Source organism: Stigmatopora argus, chromosome 5, assembly GCF_051989625.1.
Source record: "Stigmatopora argus isolate UIUO_Sarg chromosome 5, RoL_Sarg_1.0, whole genome shotgun sequence".
NCBI classification, from domain to species: domain Eukaryota; kingdom Metazoa; phylum Chordata; class Actinopteri; order Syngnathiformes; family Syngnathidae; genus Stigmatopora; species Stigmatopora argus.
The window spans coordinates 17,627,793-17,652,430 of NC_135391.1; the positions used below are offsets into that span (position 1 = coordinate 17,627,793).

General features: G+C 39.3%; 2 protein-coding genes across 2 annotated transcripts; one reads left to right on the plus strand and one right to left on the minus strand.

Moving 5' to 3' along the window:
• The first annotated feature begins 301 nt into the window (after positions 1-301).
• On the plus strand, positions 302-8,123 carry ctsla (cathepsin La). Its single transcript, XM_077600388.1, has 8 exons — positions 302-432; positions 1,652-1,786; positions 4,245-4,367; positions 4,435-4,593; positions 6,261-6,485; positions 7,338-7,506; positions 7,586-7,703; positions 7,765-8,123. Exons 1-8 carry the CDS (start codon positions 316-318, stop codon positions 7,862-7,864), a joined length of 1,146 nt encoding a protein of 381 aa, XP_077456514.1. The 5' UTR covers positions 302-315; the 3' UTR covers positions 7,865-8,123.
• On the minus strand, positions 7,576-22,849 carry fbp2 (fructose-1,6-bisphosphatase 2). The gene is made up of 7 exons (XM_077600389.1): positions 22,637-22,849; positions 18,862-19,024; positions 16,773-16,865; positions 14,746-14,886; positions 14,527-14,664; positions 10,373-10,492; positions 7,576-8,723 (listed from the first exon to the last, which is right to left on the minus strand). Exons 1-7 carry the CDS (start codon positions 22,807-22,809, stop codon positions 8,538-8,540), a joined length of 1,014 nt encoding a protein of 337 aa, XP_077456515.1. The 5' UTR covers positions 22,810-22,849; the 3' UTR covers positions 7,576-8,537.
• Positions 22,850-24,638: the final 1,789 nt, after the last annotated feature.

Genomic DNA, 24,638 nt, shown 5'->3' on the forward strand with positions numbered 1-24,638 from the left:
TTTGTATGATTTATCTCCACTGGTGTCATATGGGCGAATTCGGTGTTGATAACAAGCGCTTACTCCCATGCGCCATTGTCACATTATATCACCTCTACCGGCAATATTGCAAACGTTCAAAGAGCTGGCACGAGCGCGTTAGTGTTTATTATTTGAGGTGTTATGATTACTTTAAATTGATTTAAAGTGTTAGACGTCGATAAACGATGTTTTCCCCAGCGTCATTCCAAAGGGGAATCACGTGCCTTCATGCCACGTCACGAAAGGGGATGGCATTTAAATAAGAACAAACTCGAAACCGACCAATCAGAGAGCATGGTGGGCGGGCACTTGGGTGCCACTCAAGCCTTTATAAAGTTTGTGTGGCTCCACCGTTCCAGGATATTTTCCTTTCTTTTCCCTCTCTGTTCGTTTGGTGAAAAAGGGCTGCCAGTAAGTATGAATTTCAATATTTTGGGGTTTTTATTATTCAAATCTTGGTGGCGTTGTCCAAACATAGCGCTGTTTAATACAAGTCTAGAATGCCAGTCGTGGGAATTTGCCTCATAAATATAAAAGCGAGGGGAACCGAGTTAGCTTGGTGAAAATTCGATTTTAAGCGTTCCCATAGTTTGTATTTCCGAGGCAGATGATGTGTTAAAACATTTGATTTTAGCCGTCGTCTTATATTCGTCTGTCCTTTTGTTGTCCTGTGCAAAGAAAAAAACAAAAAAAACACCATGTACTATTCGCTTGTTTGTTTTGGCCGGTGGGGAAAGAGTCAACATGGCTAGTGAAATCAAATTAATTGTTTAGGAAATCATATTCCTCATCAATTTAGTCTCAATTGTATTTTTATTGTTTGCGAGAGGCTGCATTTTTTTGGCTCGCCTTCGCGGATCCCGTGACTATGAAGAAAAAAAAGGAAGAAAAACTGCCAGTTTCCGGTTTCAAAATAATCAATTATTTTCCCATTTCCTCATTATAGAAATATATTCTCTATGGTCGATTCTTTTTTCCCCTCAATTAAAAGATCGAAGTGAAGTGTTAATGAGTCTTCTGGGGAATTCTGTTGTTACATTCATACCTTGAGATATGAACTTAATGAATTCCGGGACTGAGCTCGTATGTCCATTTTACTCGTATCTCAAAGCAACGTTTCCCAGAGAAATGAACTAAATTCAAATTAATTCCTTCCCACCCTCAGAAACAAACACCAAGAAACAGGATGTCACAATGGAAAAACATATTTTTATTGGTTGTAATTGACCATCTACTAACAGAGTAACAAATAACTAGTGGTTATGATGTTTCATAATAAAATGAGGCATTATTCGATACAACGGGGAGCACTCGTAACGTAACATCAACTTTAAATTTAACTTAAATATACTTAGATTCCAATACACACACTTAAAAAAACTGTTTTAATCTTGCATTACACTAAATTTAAACCTTGTGTAATAACCAAGCCAAAGAGGTTAATGTATTCCACCGTAGCTTTCGAGGCCAACTTCCTGCTTCTCTGCATTCACAGCCATTCCTCACAGTTAAATGTAGTTGGTTGCCTATTTTCATTTTATTGGCAGGCAATGAGTTTTAATCTTAAATATTGTCTTATTATTTTTTTGAAAACTTGAAGCAAATGTAATGACGCTCTAACCACCCACAGGAAGCCATAAAAATGTTACCTCTCATCACATTGGCTTTGTGCCTGAGCGCTGCTGCATCAGCCCCCAACTTGGACCCCCAACTTGACGAGCACTGGGACTTGTGGAAGAGCTGGCACTCTAAGCAGTATCACCAGGTACCGTTTGGACAGTAGGCCATATCGTAATGTAAATAAAAGTGCAGGAGTCATGGGAAGAAAAAAAACTTTTGACTTATTGTATTTTCTCGCATAAAAACCGTTTTTGTAACTAAAATAATAATGACTGAATCAAGGGTACGGCTTATGTGCACAACTCACAGCGTTGCTATACTCTTTTTCACCAGTAGATGTCGGCAAATTAACTTTTACTATTTCTTGGTTATTTTTTGTATTTACAGTAAGAAAATAACAATTACTGGAAGAATTACTAACTTAATTATGATATTGACCCTAATAATGTCGTTTTGATTCATATAGCATCTCAGAAATACCGCGATGATTTGTACTCTATTAAAACCATGAATGTGGAGGTGAATCAGAAGGCAGCTTATACGTGAGAAATTGTAAAATTCAACAATTTTAAGGGTGCAAATTATACACAGGGGCGGCTTATATGTGAGAAAATACGGTAATCTTGATTAATTTTGGTCACCAATTCTGCCTATTCCCGCTGACTCGTGCCCAAAGTCAGCTGGGATAGGCTCCACCACCCCCTGCAACCCTTGTGAGGATAAAGCGGTTCAGAAACTGAATGAATAAAGGAGACTAGTATCCAAGAGTATACTAATATATATATAATATATTAATTCTATACAACGCAAGACAAATTTACTTGTAAAGCACAATTCAACTCATGGTAAATCGGTATGCTTGATACATGTTGGATTTACTCCAATTATTCGTATTGTCATTCAGATAACCCGCTAATGAATTAAAACATACTTGCCACCCTTTTATTATTAAAACTAATAGACTTATGTAAGTTTACTTGACGTACAGGGCAGCTTATACACTGGTTTGCTGTGAGTAATGGTCAGGTGTGCCTCAGAAAATTGCAAGAAGTCATACAATGTAATATTCAGAGAGAAAAATTAATATGAATATAACGAGATTAAAATTGAACTATTACAAGGTTCAAATCAAAATATGATGAACGTTAAATTATAGATTATACTATTGTGAAACAGTCATTTTATTGCTTTATTTTCCTCTAACGTGAACCGGAAGTTGTTTGGTTTCTAGGGCATCGACATTTAGCGACATAAAGTCTGTGTGAGCACAACGTTTTTTTGCGTAATGTTAGATGTCCGTAATATTTTGAAAAAAGTCATAAAATTATGCGATTTAAAAAATTACATTACTTATTTTTGCATCACTCGGACCGGAAGTTGTTCAGGGTCCGCAGACATTGACTTTTAGTGACATTAGGTCAGTGTGAAAAATTAGATTTTGGAATATTTCGGAGATTTGTGATTCCTGCTGATACATCTTTTATGAGAATGACTCTTGTTAATATAGGCAGCATAGTTTTAAATTTATATTTTCCCATGGCGGTGTCCCTTGCAAAAAGTGTGCCGCATCTCAAAAAAGGTTGGGAAACACTGATCTAGGTGGTACCAACAGTGCTCACCTTAATACAAATATGATTTGTCATTTAATGGTCATCTTTTTTTGCATTATTTTTACTGTATGTATAAAAATGAATGCACATTAACTCATTGGGAATGAGCTAATGTGCAGTTAAAATGCTTAACCATGTAAATGTGTGCGTCAAATTGCCCAGACCTATTTCAAAAATTCACTTTTTTAATCAAATTAATCTTTTTGACAATTGATTGGATTTTTCTATTTCTGTAGCCGAACTAATGCACGCATCAGTTCAATGGGTGTATTTTGCATTTTGTTGCTTAACACTTTGATAGTCATTCAACTCATTTTGTAGTTACAATTTTATTAAATATCACAAGGCATACTGTGAATTGAATCCAATGTGGTAACACAAGCAAAGTCTTCATTATGAGAAATATGCAATAAATGCTGTGTATGATTGAACGCAACTACCTCAAACGGATTGTTCGTTTACAAGCGATGAACTCATTTGAGGGGTCATGATTGGTGCCAATTGGAGCAGGAACGGACATCAATAAGTGTTCATTTTTCTTCCCATTAGTAGCATTTTAATAGGAACGAATACAAGAAATACACCACTTTATGCACTGAGTTTAAAAGTTACAATTAGCTTGTCACGTTCAACAGAAATGCAGATGTCTGGAGTTACTTTCACATATTCCAGATTCCACACTATGATAGCTGTCAAGTGACAAATCTGATTGGCAAAACAAATAGTTTGGCTTGAAAATTGGCAACGTGCACACTTTGGAGGAGATGATGAATCATATTGGATAAATTCAATGCATTTGATGGGCTCTAGTTCATATTTAACACTAAACTAGCTTTCAAATAACATTTTATGAATTGATTAAAAATATATTTATTAATACAGTATTCCCTTGAATATCGCTGTTGATGTAGACCAGAGATGGCCGCGATAATCGAAAAATCGCCAAGTAGGTTCAAAGAATCTGTTAAAAAATGGTCGCCTCTTGTTTTGTAGAAGGAGGAAGGCTGGAGGCGAATGGTGTGGGAGAAGAACCTGAAGAAGATTGAGCTCCACAACCTTGAACACTCCATGGGCAAACACTCTTACAGCCTGGGCATGAACCACTTCGGTGACATGGTATGTCATGCCGGTCTCCCCATGTCCAAGCCTGCCTCTGAACCTATGATATTTTTTTTGCGTGCAGACGCACGAGGAGTTCCGTCAAGTCATGAACGGCTACAAGCACGGTATCAAGACGCAAAAGAAGACGAAAGGAGCTCTCTTCTTGGAGCCTAACTTCCTGGAGGCACCGCGCTCGGTGGACTGGAGAGACCATGGCTACGTCACGCCCGTCAAGGACCAGGTATGGTTCGACAATGTGGGGGAAAAACAAGTTTGCGTGTCAATATGTAGTTCAGTCAGTGGAAAAGCTAATCAGTTGCCACAGAGGTGGACTTGTTTATCTACTTGGCGCACTCTCTCACCCGCCACCTCCTCGCCTCAGATCAGCCATTTTTAAGTGTGCGTTGTACACTTGTTTAGAAACCTGTCACACAGGACCACAGGAATATTTGAGAGACTTGACAAAGCCATGACATTTCTTGAAACAAACTTCAAAGTACAGTGATACCTCGAGATACAAGCTTAATGCGTTATGGGACTTGGCTCGTATGTCGATTGACTCATAACTCAAATGAACGTTTCCCATAGAAATGAACTAAAAACAGATTAATTTGTTCCAACCCTCTAAAAAAAACACCAAAAACAGGATATTGGATTGGAGAAACATTTTTATTTGTTCTAATTCGCCATTTATTAACAAAGTAACAAATGACTAATGGTTTAATAGAACTAAAATGTGTTTAATTGTAATAAAATTAGACGGATTTCGTGGGGGGTAGAGAGAAAAAGAGAGAGGGTGGGAACTTTTTGCATGGCAACGTGCTCGTAACATAACATGTACAAATTTAAATGAATTTGGATTATGACGCAGACACAATCAAACTAATTTAATCTAACCTTACATTAACATAATTCTAATTTTGTTTTAAATTTTGATACCTTTCTTCTCACGGGTTGCCTCTATTTGCCCCGCCTCCACTGAAAAAAATGCAATTCTCCGCCCAGTGCTCGTAGAAACATGATCTGAAAGACAGTGCCCATGATGTTCTCATGAGCAGCCTCTCGCGTTCGCTTTATGCTCGTATATCAAAATTTGTCTCGTATCTCAAGATCAATATTTGCCCGAAATTTTACTTGTATCTCAAATTGCTCGTATGTCGAGGCATTACTGTATTTCCAATTCGCTGGGGCCCCCTGCATGTAAAACTTATTTTGGTTGTTAATTAACACTTGATAATAAAAATAATAGACTAATCATGTTATTTACTCTAGTGTTACCCTGGGCTTTTTTGTGCGAAAGATCTTACTTTGATTATATACACCAAGATGTCCTCAGCTTTCATTTATTTACTATTTTTATTCTGCTTTTTATAGCATACATTGTTGAAATGGAAAAAAAAAACTTAACTCATTTGCTAACAATTTTGAAATTACTTTCTCATTACAAATAGAAGAACAGTAAGAGCAAAAATATCTGGATTAAAAAAATATAGAATCAAAAAATGGTATAATCCACTATTTTGCTTCCTAAAATTCAAACTAAAAAGCACAATATTGACTATTAAATCATTGGCTACCAAATCTATTTTGAACGTTCACAATTCAGATGGCACAATGGTTGTCAAGCCCTTGCAAATGGATAGGATGTCTATTGCCATCAATGGCAGTCAGTGTTAATTCAATTCATGAATACACAAAAGTGCTTTAAACAGTATCAAAGTTGTTGATGTAACTCCTAAGATTTAGTGTTGTAAGACTCGATATGCCTAACTTACTGCGCGGACTTCAACCTAACCAAACCACGTGGTATCAGGAATGTGCTCGCTTTAAGCGGAACAGCGTAGTAGGGCTAGCGGAATTGAGCATTGATGTTCCCGTCCTGACACGTGTCTGTGTTTGTGTACGCAGGGTCAGTGCGGCTCCTGCTGGGCCTTCAGCACCACGGGCGCCCTGGAAGGCCAGCACTTCCGCAAATCGGGAAAGCTCGTGTCCCTGAGCGAGCAGAACCTGGTGGACTGCTCGCGACCCGAAGGCAACGAGGGCTGCAACGGGGGTTTGATGGACCAAGCCTTCCAGTACATCAAGGACAACAATGGCCTGGACTCTGAGGACTCTTATCCCTACCTGGGAACCGTACGTTTCCGTCAAACCGGAGCCCATTATGTCCTGTTCTGATGCTCAATGACTATTTTTGGAGTGTCTGATCTGATCCACTAGTCTCCTGTGTTTTAAGTAATATATTAATCCCTCGATTATCACATCTACACTTATTGCAAATTCACTACTTCAGCGGTCCCCAACCTTTTCCTCACCGCAGACCAGTAAAGTTCTTTCTATTTTCTCGTGGAACGGCGACTCGGGGAAGGCGACAACTTAAGACAAAATTGTATGGGGGTGGGGTTGGTCCACGAATGACAACCACGACAGCAAAAAACAAACAAGTCCCAAGCATAATGGCAATTATTTATTATTATTGTTGTTGTAACAACTTTTGTCATTTCAAGTATGAGGGGAAGATTGAAAACGTTAATATTTTTTACTCTGACGGACCGGCATTAGGTAGCTCGTGGACCGATAGCGGTCCATGGACCAGTGGTTGGGGACCCCAGCACTACTATATAAATATAAAAATATAATATTTTTAAATAAAAATTATAACAAAAAATATTCAAAAAATATATAGCATGTGTGTATATATATATATATATATATATATATATTTGAATTTCATAAAAGTGTGAAAATCCATGCTGAAACTCGTAATCGGAAGCTACTTTTGCTTCAAGGAATCAGCAATGAAACAAAAAAGGTTATAGTGGTGACCTTACTTTGCGATTTTTGGATTATTCAAGGGATTACTGTATCTTACTTTTAGGCTGCTTCAAAATTGGTAAAAGATTTATTGGGAGAATTGGATTGGGACATTTGGGACATCCCTACCAAGAGCTGTCCTTCCAACTTTAGTCACGCGAAATCTCTCTGCAGGACGACCAGCAATGCCATTACGACCCATCGTTCAACTCCGCTAACGACACAGGCTTCATGGACGTGCCCAGCGGGAAGGAGCACGCCCTCATGAAGGCCGTGGCTTCCGTAGGGCCCGTCTCCGTCGCTATCGACGCCGGACACGAGTCTTTCCAGTTCTACCAGTCTGGTCCGTTTCCATTGGGATTTTCCACAATTTCCACACGTTTTGTGAAATCTAAAGTTGTTTTTACCGCCATTTTGCTTAGGCATCTACTTTGAGAAGGAGTGCAGCAGTGAGGAGCTAGACCACGGCGTGCTTGTGGTGGGCTACGGCTTCGAGGGCGAAGATACCGACGGCAGGAAGTACTGGATTGTCAAGAACAGGTGAGTGCCCAGCATCTGACGGTGTGGGCGTCGCGCCGCTGACACCTTTGCTCTTATGTAGCTGGAGTGAGAAATGGGGAGACAAAGGTTACATCTACATGGCCAAGGACCGCAAGAACCACTGCGGGATCGCCACCGCCGCCAGCTACCCACTGGTCTGATGAGCGCCAACGCCATCCGTCATGAGCTTTCTAAAAAAAAAAATTAATGCTTGGAAGCAGGAGGTTAGATTTTTAGCCCCAAAAAATGAGCGTTCTTGGGAAAATCACGCCATTTTTTTGCCAATTTTTATTGAACAAATTTTAGTTGTCTTTTATTCTTTGTACATATACTGCTCAGTGAGTGGCGAACTCATTTCTTCTTGTGAATGTGTCCATTTTATGTTTTTATGTTGCGTTGTCCATTAAAGGTGTGAGACACTACTTTGATAACTGGAGTGTTTTGTTGTTATCCAATCTTCAATCCATTTATCCATCTGTTAGGATTTCTCTTCAGCACCATCCAATTACGACATTCGGGGTGCCTTAGCTGTCGGCTACATAAACTAAAGTTACATTCAGTCAGAATGAACAGTCTTCTGTACCAGTAAAGACGGCGAAAAACATGTCAAATTGAGAAACAGAACAAAAAAAGGGACCATAGATGCCAAAGTTGCATAATTTAGTCAATAGGAAATGAACAAAGTTAGCATGTTTAACCTAACATTGTGTAGCATGTCCTTCATTGTGACAAAAGCAAGCTCAATGCATTATTAAATAACTTAAAGCGTGACTGTATTCAAAAGCAACCCACCTGGGAGACATTTTATTTGTCAAAGTTCAAAGCACGAGCATTCTACTGGTACTTGCGTACAAAGCCCAAATACTCGTTGATGTCATCAGGAGAGCCCACCACAAAAGGCACCCGCTGATGGAGGGCCCGGGGCCGCACGTCCAGGACCCTCTCGGTGCCGGTGGTGGCCACGCCCCCCGCTTGCTCCACCAGGAAAGCGATGGGGTTGCACTCGTACAGCAAACGCAACTATGCCGACACATGAAAAAGAATGATAATTCAGTACACTGCTAGTTGATGGTTTCCTTCTAGTAACTTTTCTGATACAAGTGCTCAAGATGGCGTGGGGTGTGCTGCTTTTATGGGGATAGAACACCTTTAAAATGTGTTGTGGTGCTGATATTCTGAATTATGAAAAGCAATGTTGGACCACAGTCAAGTTTTAGTTCAATGTGACTTTCACTTCTTCTTACTCTTCTCCACGCCCCATGTTAGCTTTCCTGTTTTTGAAGAAATGAAAGCTACGTTTTTCTAGATGCACCTGCAGGGGATTTTTCGTGTTTCAAAAGGAAAAGTAGGTCTTTTAAAGGGAACATGGTTAAAAGAGATCCAGCGTATTCTTATGTCCTCACATTTGAACTTTCACTAGCATATATAACCCTATGTTTGCCTTCACTCACATTGATCATTTATCTTGATTGTATTATCACTCAAATCACGATGTATTCACACTTCTATTTTACAAATAAGTTAGAAAAAATAGCAAAATTTTAAACAGTTAAAAAGCCACACCACACCAGCTGCCAAAACGGATACACACACACGCACACCAAAAATTCAATTAAAACCATATTATTCACCATCACACTTTTTTCCCCTTACAAAACGTGTCCATCCTCAACACATCAAATTCAACTGGGCCAGAGTTAACACATCAACTACCCTGGTGGTTGCCGTGGCAAAGAGCCACATTCATTTTGGCTGGGAGCCGGATGCGGCTCGAGAGCCAGGTGTTCACCTTTTGTCTAAATCCTTGTAGTTACTATATTTACTCACAAAAAAAGCCGCACCATTAAAATTGCCTTAAAATCGTTGAATTTTACAATTTCTTGCGTATAAGCCGCCCCCTGATTCAAAATTTTGACCTCCATATTCATGGTTTTAATAGGGAGTACAAATGTGTTACTTTGAAGGGAAAATCTTAAGAAAAATCATCGCACGAGGTATTTCTGAGATACTGTATGAATCAAAAGCACATTATTAAGATCAATATCATGAAGTTAGTCATTCATCCACTAATGGTTGTTTTCTTACTGCAAAACAGAAAATAACTAACAAATACTAAATGTTACTTTGCCAAAATCTACTGGTGAAAAAGAGTATAGCAAGTCTTGTGCGCATATAAGCCATACCCTTGATTCAGTCATCATTTTTGTAGTTACAAATACGGCTTATATGTGAGAAAATATGGTACTTCTAGTTACTGCTCAACACACTGCTCCATTGTTCTGCAATTCAACCTTGCCTGTGGCTTGAGATAGGGAGGCATTGGACCTTCCAGCTCTGGCCTTTTTACCTGGACCCATGAGGAGAATCCCCCCCCATTACTCTCAAGGCTCTGAGTGATGAAACAGTTAAATTTAAAGAGTCTGCTCGCAGTGGAAAACCACTTTCCTTGCACACTTAAAACAAGCCCCTAATATTCATAGTAACGCATACTTTTGAGATAAATCTTGGAGTCCGATGTGAAATTATGTGTGCTTTATCATTAAAGCCCTACGTTTTTGAACCCTGAAACTCAGATTCTTTGTTGCCTCCGTTTATCCTTAAATCCTCCAGATCAGAAAATGAATGCATGGCGTTTTGGGTACGAGGTCAGGACTCAATGCTAACAGTACCTTTCCTTCTGGACTCTTTTGATTGGCTGGGTACATAAAGATGCCGCCATACGTGATGGTGCGGTGGACGTCGGAGACCATGGAGCCCACGTAGCGTGCGCCGTATGGGGCGCCGCCGTCCTGTTATACAGACCATGCAAAACATCATGAGCCCTTTGGAAAATACTCTGCATATACAGTACTACCAGAAAATTTTGAATGTCAAGTTGATTTATTTTGGCAATTCTACATAAAAGATGAAACAACTTTAGCATTACAGTAATACCTTGAGATACGTGTGCCCCCACATACAAAACATTTGAGATACAAGTTAAATTCCGAGCAAATATTTGCCTTGAGATACGAGACAAATTTTGAAATAAGAGCCATGTGGGTGAGATGCTGCTCATGATAATAGCGCACTGTCTTTCTCACCACATCTCCCTCGTGTAAAGATATCTATGAGCACTGGGCGGAGTATTACATTTTTTTACATGTTTTTTTTGCGTTAATCAGTGCAGAATTAAGCGAAAAACAATGGGTCCAAAGCAAGCAGGTGCAAGGAAGGGTAGTGCGAAGAAAAGGCGTATGATGACAATCGATATTAAGCACGAAATAATCGAAAAACATGAGAGCAGTGTACGCGTGACGGAGCTGGCTCGCCAATACGACAAGTTGGCAAGTGGTCGTGCGTTATCCTATTGTGAGGACATTTATGTGCGTCCTTTTCGTAATATTTTGAAGGGGAGACAAAAGCAAACAACCCTAGAAAGGTCTCATCTAACTTTCTGAACCGCTTTATAATCCTTAGGGTCTCGGGGGGTGCTGGAGCCAATCCCAGCTGTCTCCGGGCCTGAGGCGGGGGACAACACCCTGAATCGGTGACCAGCCGATCAGACCATAGATAGGTTCCTTTTAAAAACTAAAGGCTAAAAGTGAAAGTGGAAGTTGTCGTCCAAAAAGTCTTTCTCTCTCTCTCTTTCTCTGTCCCACTCTCCGCGAAATCTGTCTAATTCTAGTACTATTAAACATCATAACCACTAGTTATTTGTCACTGTTAATAGATGGCGAATTAGAACAAATAAAAATTCCATTCCATTCCATTATCCTGTTTTTTGGTGTTCTTTTTCAGAGAGTTGGAATGAATTAATTTGTTTTTAGTTCATTTCTATGGGAAACGTTGATTTGAGATACGGGTAAATCGACATACGAGCTCGGTCCCGTAACGCATTGAGCTCGTATCTCAAGGTATTACTGTACATGTAAACTGACATACCTCAAGGAATTAAAATATTGTTAAAAACTTTAATGTTGTAGTTGCAAAGAGTCAAATTATGACAGGCAAGTAATTCAAAACCCCTGCAAAAGAGTCCTGAGCTTTTATAAAGTCAATTAAGTCAGTTAATCTAATTTTGTGAGCACTACTACGACAATGATAAATAAAACAAAAAACTGTGAATCCCTAAATCTTTGTTGTTAAAGTTTTTGATGTAAAAATGGATGGCAAAAATATTAAAGTAAAAAATTAAATTATCAAACTAAAATAAACATTCAACACAACATTAAAATGTAATATAACAAAATATTTACAGTAGATTATCTGAGTTTAGGTCAGTCACTTATCATTGATTGATGATTGCAATAAATTATATTTATTAAAGATTTTTATTTCTGACTTTGACTTATTTTATTCTGAATTACTTCTTTACCATGTTAACCCCTTGTTGCCAATGGGCACATTCCATATAAAAGCAGCCTCCGTTTTTTTTTGCATAACTGTTGTCGTTAATTTGCATTGTACACAAATGGTGATTTATTATTTTATTTCATTCTTATTTTTTTATCATTAGTAAATGTATTTTCATTAACTTTCTGAACTTAATTTATCATCCACCTGAAAGCAAAAACACAAGTGAAAGATTTTCCAATCTTAAAATCATGACGTTTGAATCAAATTTCAGGTTTGTCAACTAAAGTCAACTAATTAGGATTATAGAAATGACCTTTAGTTGCATAAGGAACACAGGTAAAATAGTAACAAAAACTCTAAAATATTAACCCTTTTATGCAGCACTCATTTAAATCATTGGCTGATACAGAGGTCCAAAAGTGTTTTTTCTGAACTGCTGGAATTTATATTTCAAGCTCACGTAATCTGAAAAGGAAGTAGTGCGATGTTTACACTAAATTCAACAACTCAAAGTCCACCAAGTAGGCCTGATAAACAACTTTTAAGCCGCCCATGTATAACTGCCAACATTCAACAACAATCATTGAATATTTTTTTAAATCTGGTGTATATTTTTAGAAAGAAAAGTCAAAATGAAAAGCTGTTTTTCCCCTTAAATTTGGTGTGTATTTTTAGAAAGAAAAGTCAAAATGAAAAGCTGTTTTCCCCCCCTGCTAAAACGAAAGGGACTGCGTCCACACGCAGACACATGTAGACAACACATGACGTGGTGGAGTCATGTGCGCGTTGACTCACTTCCCAGATATCACACGCCAAAACCTGTTTCCTAAACACGCACGCACACATGGCCGTTGGGAGGTTTGTAAAAAGAAAAGGCAGAAGGATGTGGTTTCATTGGAAAGCAAAACCATTTTTCAAACGAAATGATCGCTTGTAATTGTTCTTATCCATAGGCTTTTTGCTATGTTTTTTGTAGCATGTTACAAAATCAAGTCAAGATTTTAGCTTGTGGGGCAAAATAACGATTCAGTAGAATTTGACTGAATAGCGTTGAAAGTATTTGACAGAAAGCCAAAAATGCACCACTACTGTCAGATATAAAAAAAAACATAAACGCCTAAAAAAATTGTACTATTAAATACTATGCAGCTGTCACCCTAGTTTACAAAATCTTCCAACACAAAGCCCCTCCCCCACTGCAAGATTTTGTGCAAAATAATTCCAATACATCAACAAGGGCTGGCTCTAGAGGTGACTGTGTAGTCCCCTTAAAAAAGAATGCTTTCAGCCAAAGGACCTTCTCTGTCTGTGCCGCACATACCTGCAACTCAATAGCAATTAACATACATGAACTCCCGTCCGTCTCTGAACCTCTTCGCCAATCATCTTAAGGCCTGGCTGTTAGACGAACAAAATTGCGATCACGACACTGTCTAAAATTGTGCTCCGTGTGTCTATACGTCTAGTGTGCGTAATCGTTTATCTTGTACCGACACAAGGGACTAAAGATGGAAATTAGCGCATATATATGTTCATTAGCATGGATATAAATATGTTCATTAATATGTGCTGTCAATAAATTAATCAATCACACGGATCGTCAACCCCAGAACTGTGAGGCTGAGGCGCTAACCGTTCGTTGTTAAAAATAATCTCTGGCCACCACTTCAGTGTGTACCCCGCCTGGTGCTCGTAGTTAGCTGGGATACACTCCAGCACCCCCTGCGATCCTTGTGAGGATAAGATGTACGTTTCGGGAATGGATCATAAGGTCTAAAATATATAGTATGACCACTGAATAAATCTCAATCTAAAAGAGTAACTACATCAAAATTAAACATTAAAGACAATGCTGGCGCAAGTGGTTACCGCGACGGCCTCACAGCTCTGGCGGCCTGGGTTCAAATCCAGGTCGGTCCAGGTGTGTGGAGTTTGCATGTTCTCCCCGTGGGCTTTCTCCGGGTACTCCGGTTTCCTCCCACATTCCAAAAAAACATGCATGGTAGGCTGATTGGACACTCTAAATTGCCACTTGGTATGAGTGTGAGCATGAATGACTGTTTGTCTCTGTGCCCTGCGATTGGCTGGCCACCGATTCAGGGTGTCCTCCACATTTGGCATTGAGTCAGCTGGCATAGGCTCCAGCACCCCCCTCGACGCTAATGAGGATAAAGCGGTTGAGAAAATGAACGAAATTAAAGACAAAATAAATTATCTGAATGTAGACAGGAATTCATCTATTTTTTTTTACATTTGCTGATTGTATTTGCAAAAAGATAAGCAAAAACGCTCAACTAAGCATGTCTACCAAATATATCCCACAACACCACCGTACACGCACATGACCGACCGGCCTGCATCACATGTGGCGTGATGGCCAAAAAGTGCTGAGCGGGCACATCTCAAAGGATGTTTGTTAGTTTGAGGAAGAACTACTGACCTCGAACAGACGCAAATGTTGCCATGACAACAGACATACGCTCACCTCGGGGTTCTTCTTGTGCTCAATGTAGTGGTTAACTGATGGGTGGAAGTATTTGGCATAACCCTCGTTTAAGCTGTAGATCTTCCCCCTGGGCTTGATCTTCACGTTCCTCTCCGTCAGGATGAACTCTCCGATGGCCTGACCGTTAAAGTCACACATATATTTCAGCCTAACTCCCTAGTCACTTGTCAGCAAAACGCCTGTCTTTTGTCTGCTCACCGGGTCCAGCATGAAAAAGTTGAGGCCGGCGCCGGTGCTCAGGGCCACCAGCGTGGCGCTGCCATACAGAGCGTAACCCGCGCAGACTATGTTGCTTCCCGGCTGGAGGGCGTCCTCTTCGCTGGGCTCACCCTCTGTCACCTGGGTGGACGATAGTCGGGCTGTCGTTATCAAGGCCATTTGTTTTGTTTTTTTAACTACAAAAGGCAGGGTTTCATGTATTTGGTTCGGTATGTCTGTTTGGGTACTCGGACGTTTGGTCGCCGGACGTTTGGTTGCCGGACGTTTGCTCGACCAGAAGGTTATTGATAATTACCATTTAAAATTGTTGCTCAAATTCCCTAAATACAAATTGTGAATTATTATTTTGTCATACTTAATGCCCTATTAATTATTAGGCTAAAGAAAAGCTCCAAATTTCCCGTACTTTTATTGTGTTTTGTTGGAGAACTTGTTAAGACCCTGACTGACGTCCCTTCCTAAGCGAACAACTCATGTACATACACACTCTTATACACTCACACGTCCGCTCAGTGAAACTGCTCAGGGCCATTGTTGGCTTTGATTGATGCATAGACCGTGTTGTTTTACCTTGTTTGGTACTCGGACGTTTGGTCGCCGGACGTTTGGGTCCGGGTGAATAAAAGTCCGGCGACCAAACGTCCGGGACCAAACGTCCGGCGACCAAACGTCCGGCGACCAAACGTCCGGCGACCAAACGTCCGGCGACCAAACGTCCGGCGACCAAACGTCCGACAAATAAATAATACTTATCAAACTTGCAGGATATTTTTGCAACATGAAACATTTTGGGTTAAGGGGGCAGTTCACAGAGGTCAGAAAAGTAAATTTGGCAATAAATGACCATAACTTAACGGATGTGCCGTTTTAATTCATATTTGGTTGTATGGTGAGAAGGGAAAGGGTCAAAGGTCAAACCACATAGTAAAGGTGTTGTTTTTTCTTTAGGACTTTAAAGACCAACTCAAGATGAAAAATGTCTCATCACTCAGCCACCTGTCCGCCCCAACATTTATTTCATTAATATATTATAGCTGAAACGGAATATGTTTTTCATTTTTACCAGTAAAATGACTGGTTATTTTTTGCACGATGGCGCTCTCTGTATGGCGACAATACGCTACTGCAACTTTACTTTTCTTTTGACATACTATTCATTCATTCATTCATTCATTCATTCATTTTCTGAACCGCTTTATCTTCACTTGGGTTACGAGGGGTACTGGAGCCTATCCTAGCTGACTTCGGGCTGGAGGCAGGGACACCCTGAATCGGTGGCCAGCCAATTGCAGGGCACAAGGAGACGGGGCAATCATTCGCACTCACACCCATACCTAGGGGCAATTTAGAGTGTCCAATCAGCCTACCTGCATGCTTTTGGAATGTGGCAGGAAACCAGAGTACCCGGAGAAACCCCACGCAGGACCGGGGAGAACATGCAAACTCCACACAGGTCAACTAACCTGGATTTGAACCTAGGACCCCAGAGCTGGGAGGCTGACGTCCTAACCCACATGTATCAAAGTGGCGGCCTGGGGGCCAAATCTGGCCCGCCGCATCATTTTGTGTGGCCCGGGAATGTAAATCATGAGTGCCGACTTTCTGTTTTAGGATCAAATTAAAATGAAGAGTATAGATGTATATTAAATTTCCTGATTTTCCCCCTTTTAAATCAATAATTGTAATTTTTTAATCATTTTTTCTGTGTTTTAGTTCATAAATCCTTTTGTAAAATCTAAAAATATATTTTAAAAAAGCTAAAATAAACATTGTTATAGATCTATAAAAAACTGAATATTCAGGGCTTTTAATCCAGTTCTTTTAATCCATTTATATATATATATATATTTTAAATATTATATCTAAAATGGTCCGGCCCACATGAAATCGAGTTGACGTTAACGCGGCCAGCGAACCAATGCGAGTCTGACACCCCTGTCCTAACCACTCAAACTGCCGGGCCATATTTATAATACATTTTGTTAAATTGAAAGCTAAAGACTCACTCTTTTGTAGATGGCAAAGATGGTGCCAATGGAAGCCAGACAGTCGATGTTACTGGAGCCGTCAAGAGGGTCAAAACACACCACGTACTTACCCTGAAACACACCAGTGCAATTCATTCAGGTGCCATTCCTTGAATCAAACTTCAATTTTAAAATAGAAACACAATTTGTCAGAACAGAAGTTGTAAATATTTTTTTGTTTCATGTTCCACAGGTTTTCTTGTTTTTTTTTTCTTCTTTAGTTTACCTCACCAAACTTTCCAAAAATTGCTTTTGTTTTTCAACAGATATTGAAATTTGAATTTTCCGAATCCAGGCTCAGAGCATATCGTCGGCTTGATGCCTTTTTTGCGTGCTTATGCATATGCGTCTTGGTGTGCATGTGTGTGCACGAGGGGTGCCACAAGTACTTTCTTTGATCGCCAAATTATAAGTTATATAAGTTATAATTATTATTTCTGAGTTCTGTAAAATAATCAGCTCATACAGTGGGGCTGATGAATATATCGGTAAATCTATATACTCATTGCAGTGAGTTAAAAAAAAGATTCTGGAGTTGTCACTGAGTTCTCAAATACTATAAATCTTCCATAATTTACCACACCACTTTTTTACCAAACTACAGTGGTACCTCGACCTGCGATCAGCTCGTGGTACAACAAAAATTTCGATCGCATAATTCGCCCGCGATACGATCAAAATTTCGAGATGCGACCAAGCCAGGTGGCCATGACATGAGAGGCTGTTTATCATTGTAGCGCACTGTCATTTTTTGCCGCATCTCTTTCGTGTATTACAGATATCTACGAGCACTGAATGGTTTCTTTCGCCTACACATGGACCAGGAAACGCACAACGCGCATGCGCGGGCAAAAAGAGGGCTTTCTGGGTAATGAAGTATACTCGTGCACACAACACCGATTGCCAATGGCACCCTTTCTCAGAATAAAACTTCATTACCCACAATCAATACGTGGGTAGGAGGTTGGATTTCCTGTTTCCCCCCCCTTAGCATGTTAGCTCCCGTTGGCGGAGCAATCGCTTATTCAAGACTACTTCTCGTTGGCAAGTGGTCGTGTGTTATCCTATTGTGAGGACATCGGTGTACATCATTTTCAGAATATTTTGAAGGGAATACAAGAGCAAACAGCCCATCGATAGCGAACGTGAGGGTGGAGGCGTGGCAAACAACTAACCCGGCCAGAACGAAGGTAAAAAAAGATTAAAACAAAATTGGAATTGAGTTTTGTGTGAAGTTACATTAAACGTTGAGTGTCTGTATATATTTATCCAAGTTCATTTAAATTTGTTTGTTCGTTTACGAGTGCCGTGGATAAAGTCCCCCGAACACCCCCCCCCCCCGCCTCCGTGTATGCCGCTGTCTCTACCCCCCGCGAAATGCGTCTAATTTTACTTCTATTTAACACATTTTATTACTATTAAACCACCCGTTATTTATTACTTTGTCAATATATGGCGAATTAGAAGAAATAATACATTTTTTTCCAATCCAATATCCTGTTATTGGTGTTTTTTCAGAGGGTTGGAATGAATTAATTTGTTTTCAGTTCATTTCAATGGAAACGTTCGCTCGAGTTACGAAAAGCTCGACATACGATCTCAGTCTCAGAATGGATTACGAGGTACCACTGTACTAAATACGCATTTTGATCAAAACTAAAAAAATATAATCAAGCAATGTTTTTTTTCTCCAAAAAGTTAAAATTAGAATGTTCAAACTTTTTGTTTTTGGCTCACCAATTTAACAAGCAGAATGTGAGTAATAGTTGATTTTCTGTTTGTGTTTTTTTATTTCCTTGCAAGAATGAACTATCGAAAAAAGCAAAATATTTCAAAAAGTTAGATAGTGTTGAGCTTTTTATGTGTTGTCGCGCAGTTCTCAATTAATCATGGAAGCCCTAGTGTTCATATCAGTATCATCGGATAAATGTCTGTCTTTGTGCTTATGTTCATGTGAAAGATTGTATTCCCATGTAGTACATACAGTCTAGTACATACTAGGTGTATGCTGCATACGTATTTTTATCCAAGTATATTGCTACATAATAGTGGAAAGTAAAAGTGCTACCCTCTTGTCTTTAGGTGTGAGGATGAGCTCCTTGTCCTCCTCGGAGACCATGCAGCAGGTGCTGTAAGAAGCCTTCAACATGTTGACCACCAGGTCATTGGAGAGCACGTCCAGCTTCTTCACGTCATCGCCGGTCTCATTGACACAGCCCGCCAACCCCTGTCTAAGGACGCACCTGTACTCACAACTGCCCTTGATGGCTAGACCAGTGTTTCCCAACCTTTTTTGAGCTGCGGAACACGTTTTGCATTGAAAAAATCTCAAGGCACACCACTATCTGAAAATATTCTTTATATTATTTTTTATGTATTTCTTTTTTATTTAAGATTTATTTTTTTTAATGATTTTTAACGTTTTATAATTTTTAGTTTTATTATTATTTATATTAATTTAAATCTATGTCACCTATATTAACATTATAAAGTCGTTCTCATTAAAAAAATATTATCAGGAATTTAATAATACCACCCAAATTATTCCAAAATCATTTTTTTTCTCACACCGATCTAACATCAGTTGATGTCCGCAGACCCCGATCAGCTTTAAGTTCGACTGATGTTAAAATAATTTATGCAACACTTTTAAACCTTATTTTAATTTTGGACTTTTTCCTCCCAATATTACGCAAAAGTCATGTGCTCAGAGACTTTACGTCGACAAAAGTTGATGCCCCTGAAACCAAACAACTTCCGGTTCACGTACCGTAAAAACAGGAAAATGACTTAAATCTCGTAATATTACTACTTTTAAAATCGTCGAATTTGACGATGTCTCTCGTATAAGACACCCCCGATTCACAATTTTCTCCTCCTTATTCATGGTTTTAATAGGGAGTACAAATGTGTTACTTTGAAGGGAAAATCTTAAGAAAAGGCATCGCACGAGGTATTTCTGAGATACTGTATGAATCAAAAGCACACTATTCAGGTTAGGTTATTACTAATAACCTAACCTGAATAGTGTGTTACAACCATTACTGGATGTATTACTAATAACTTATTAGTAATACATCCAGTAATGGTTGTTTTCTTACTGCAAAACAGAAAATAACCAACAAATAGTAAATGTTACTTTGCCAAAATCGCACGTGGTATTTCTGAGATACTGTATGAATCCAAAGGATCGTTTTCTAAATTGCACATTCTGAAAGGGTGCTGCCTGCACGTGGCCAAATTTAAAAAAGTAGTCATGTGAGCAGTACAACCAGGAAGTGTGTCCGTAGCAAGTCTCTGTGTGCAATAATAGCATGAGATACACATTACGCATTATCAAGGCTGATATTTTAATGATCGACCGCAAGACCTTCGATCAGCCTTAACAACTATTGGGATGTGCTGACATGGTAAACACATGTATCAAGGCTAGTCGCGTCTGGCAAGTTTAACTACGGTAAGATGGTGGTTCCCTGAGCAAGCAATAGCAGGCACAAGTAAATGAGTTTTTTTCACGTTTTATGCAAAATACGGTTTAGTTTTTTTCTTGATGTTGTGGCCATTTCAAGCTTAATGTTCCTGAAGCCTGTAGCCACGCAAGGCAGAGGGTGGAGCTTTCGACGCGCATTACATAAAAGCACGCCTGGAGAGTTGTCCAAATTAAAATCCACAGGTATTTATTAAACAATCCGGTTGACTTTCAAATAATAATCGAAGAATAAACTAAACCAAACTACATGAGTTTCAGGTCAGTAAAGTATGTGATAAAGTATGCAATGAAATATGCAATAAAGTATATGATAAAGTATGCTGTAAAACTGTTTTCCTTCGCACACTGTCACCTGTCCCACATTTTTATGGATGAACCATTCAAATCCGGGTCACGCCACCAGATCATGTCAAAGGGCGGAGCTTCACATCACCTGACCCTCTCAGCTAAATCAAAGTACGCTCAGGTTCAACAGGTAGATATAACAGTAATCCTCTCTCTCATTAGGGTCATGGGGGGCGCTGGAACATATTCCAGTTGACTTCGGGCCAGAGGTGGTGGCCAGCCAATCGCAGGGCACAAGGAGACAATCAACCATTCACTCTCACACTCATACCTATGGGCAATTTTAGTGTCCAATCAGCCTACCATGCATGTCTTTGGAATGTGGGAGGAAACCAGATTACCCAGAGAAAACCCACGCAGGCCCGGGGAGACGAAACTCCACACAGGTGGACCGACCTGGATTTGAACCCAGGTCCCCTACTGTGAGGCTGGCGCGCTAACCACTCAGCTGCCGGGCCATAGTAATCCTTATGACCATAAATTAAACACTATTTCACTGAGCTGCCGGGCCATAGTGATCCTTATGACCATAAATTAAACACTATTTCTTCTTCCAAATTATTCACAAAACTTACAAATCAAATTTCAATCAATAGAAATCAAAGAAACCTAAATATGGCTCCAACACTTTAATTTCATTCATAGACATCAAAATTAATTATGTTTAGCGTTTTATCTGTTTATCTTTTCTCTATTTTGATATAAATGACCGTATCGGCTGCATTGTCTTGCATTATGGCCTTTTGTCTTTGTCACCTTGCAGTTTCGTGCATGTCAAGTCTAATTTGTGCGCATATAAGCCATAACCATCATTTAGTCATCTTTTTTTTGTCACAAATATGGTGTATATGCGAGAAAATGCGGTGAATACATTTCCTCTATCTGTTATTTAATTTGAAAAATGTTGCAGTAGCATTGTGGCCTGCTAGATAAAAACTCCCTACACTCCGCTGGCTGCTCATTGGCTGTCCCCCAATGAAAACCATGTTTCTTTTTTTTTCTCTTTTTTCAAGCGTGGTCAAAGCAATTTTGTTCTTTATTTAAAATGATTGGTGTGAATAAAATGAAAAAGCGGGGCCTGTCATCCATTCAATAATGATCTTGCAAGTTCTATGTATTGCTAAGTTGTTTTGAATTAATAATTTGAAGTTGTTTGTCTGTGATGTGCATGTGTCCGTGTGCTTTGTCCGTTGCCTAACCTTACGCATCTGCACGAATGGAAAATGTTTTTGCATGATTGTTTTTCATGTGATTACGTCAATAAATCATTCCGTGTGACTTTTCTCACATTTTGGTGTGTTTATCACATCTTTCATACAAAATTGTGAAACTACGATGATTTTTTAAAGCATTTAATAGGTAGTTTTTTTGAGGACCGTGGAAGGAATTGAAGAATTTACATATAAAATACTGCTCTAGTTACAAAAAAATCAAAATTAAACAACAAGTTCTGTAACCAATTAATTTCGGAAGTAGAGGTACCACTGTATATGTATAGTAACCCATATCACATCTCATCTAATCTTATTTTCTGAACCGCTTTATCCTCATTAGGGTCGCGGGGGGTGCTGGAGCCTATCCCAGCTGACTCCGGCCTAGAGGCGGGGGACACCCTGAATCGGTGTCCAGCCGATCGCAGGGCACAAGGAGACAAACAACCTATCACGCTCACACTCATACCCAGGTGCAATTTAGAGTGTCCAATCAGCCTGCCGTGGATGTATTTGGAATCTGGGAGGAAACCGGAGTACCTGGAGAAAACCCACGCAGGCCCGGCGAGAACATGCAAACTCCACACAGGTGGACGTGACCTGGATTTGAACCCAGGACTCCAGAGCTGTGAGGCTGACATGGTAACCACTCGTTCCACCGGGCCGTGCATATCACATGTATATTTTTTTTAAAAAACTGCTGAAACACACCATACCCTGTCTGGGTACTCATGTATACACACAAACTGCCCTTGACATATATCACCGTCAATGAGGGAATTCCTACCAGTACTCACAAGTGGGACAGGCCTGCCTTTCTCACAGCCGAGGAGATGGCCTTGATGGCGGTCATGATGGCGTTGAGCAGCTGGGTCAGCTCGCCCGTGGCCCCCTTGGCCTGCCGGCCCGTCTCCGTGACAAAACGAGTCAGCGTCCACACGTCCGTGTCAAAGGTCGACTGGTCTGACATGGCGCTTCTCTGTAAGCCTTAGAGTACTGACTCGCGTGAAGCAAAGAAGCAAAGTGCAGGGAGATCCAGAAGGATCTATTTGTGTGCCTGGTGTCAGGTGGCAACTGTACTCAGTCACTGCTGGATGTGTTGTCAAAAGGTTTGTTTAGGAAAAACGGTTGTCCAGCAAAAATTGTATATGATAAAACACAAGCAACCAGGTGTATACAGAGCAAGTCACCTTTAGCCTGCTTAACAAAGGAACTCTGCGTAGCCTAATGCTTGCGTCAATGTAGTGTTCGGAGTTGGGAAACGTCATATACGCAAATTGTAGTTCAGTTTAGTTCCAGGTTTTCAATAAAACTAATTCAGTACAAATTTTATAACTGAACATTTGGAATAAAACTAAAACTAGTTATCTAAGATTGTTAACAAAAGTGAACAAAATAACCAAAACTAGAATTGGAAAACATTATTGACACAAATATATGCATTGCAATGTTCACTGTATGTATATATATATATGTATGTATATATAAATATATATATATGTACATATATATGTGTGTATATATATGTGTATATATATGTATGTATGTATATATATATATATATATATATATATATATATATATATATATATATATATATATATATATATATATATATATATATATATATATATACAAAAAATGAAAGATCTATTTTATTCATTATAGCTCATGGAACCTATTAAGGCTCCACAAGAGTAACATTGGCCTATAAATGTTGTCTGAACTTTTGCTGACATTTAAACTTAAATGTCAATGTAACTAGAGTGGAGTGGATACTTGAAGATCCATTATCTGTGCCAGAAGACGTTGAAAAGAAAGGTTAGGGCTTCGAGATTTTTGAAACTGGTTTATTTTGTAACAGTCATTCGCATTTTTAAAGCATCACAAAGGTCTTTGATCCTTTCCACCTTTGTTGTGTGTTGACATGGTAGAGGTACAAGTAGAGGTACACAAACAAATTCTTCATTTTTCAAGTGGCCGCGGGACTACTAAATACGTAATCATGATTCTTTATTTAATTCATGACAGCGTATTTCTTTTTTTGATATGTCTGTGTTCCAGATAACTAGAGAATGAACAATGAACAAAGGGATCATTACCAAACTTGCAGTATGTTTGTTATATGAAACAGAATATGATTATGTCAATCACTGCCATTGACAACTAAATTTGAACTGGGATTGCTAACACTAAGTGATGTCACTGCCGTATGCAGCAATAGACAACTAATCGCTGCGAGCCCACCGATGCTAAAGGGATTGCACATCTGGCGTTGTCAATCGTAGCCAATTAATTCACTTTCGTGCTTATTAAGTCCAAAGGGCACAGGTCCGAATAAACAATGCCAACCCTCCCTGCTAAAATGGGTTGGAAGTCTAGGGCTATCTATGACTGCCAATCAGTTAACCAAGGTCAAAGGTCACAGACAACAGAAAATGAGTTTTGCAATAATTTATATATATATATTTCAGAAACATGCTCATTTATTAACTTATTTATTACCTATTTATTTATGTCTAAAATGTTTTTTCCGGTGTCTGTATTCTCACCCTCTTGCTACTGTGACAATGAAATTTCCCGAATAGACGTTATAAAGTTATCTTATCTAATTTGATCAGCGATTAGCATATTTAAATCAAATTAGCGAGGTGGGTATTTTGATTAGAAAAAGCATCCACGCTAAAAAAGATGGCAAGGATTTGAATTTGGCTGCTATATGTCTGTATAGTACTGCATATTACATATTAAATTTTTAAAACACTTGCAAAACTGCCAAAATTAATTGAAATTTTGTCT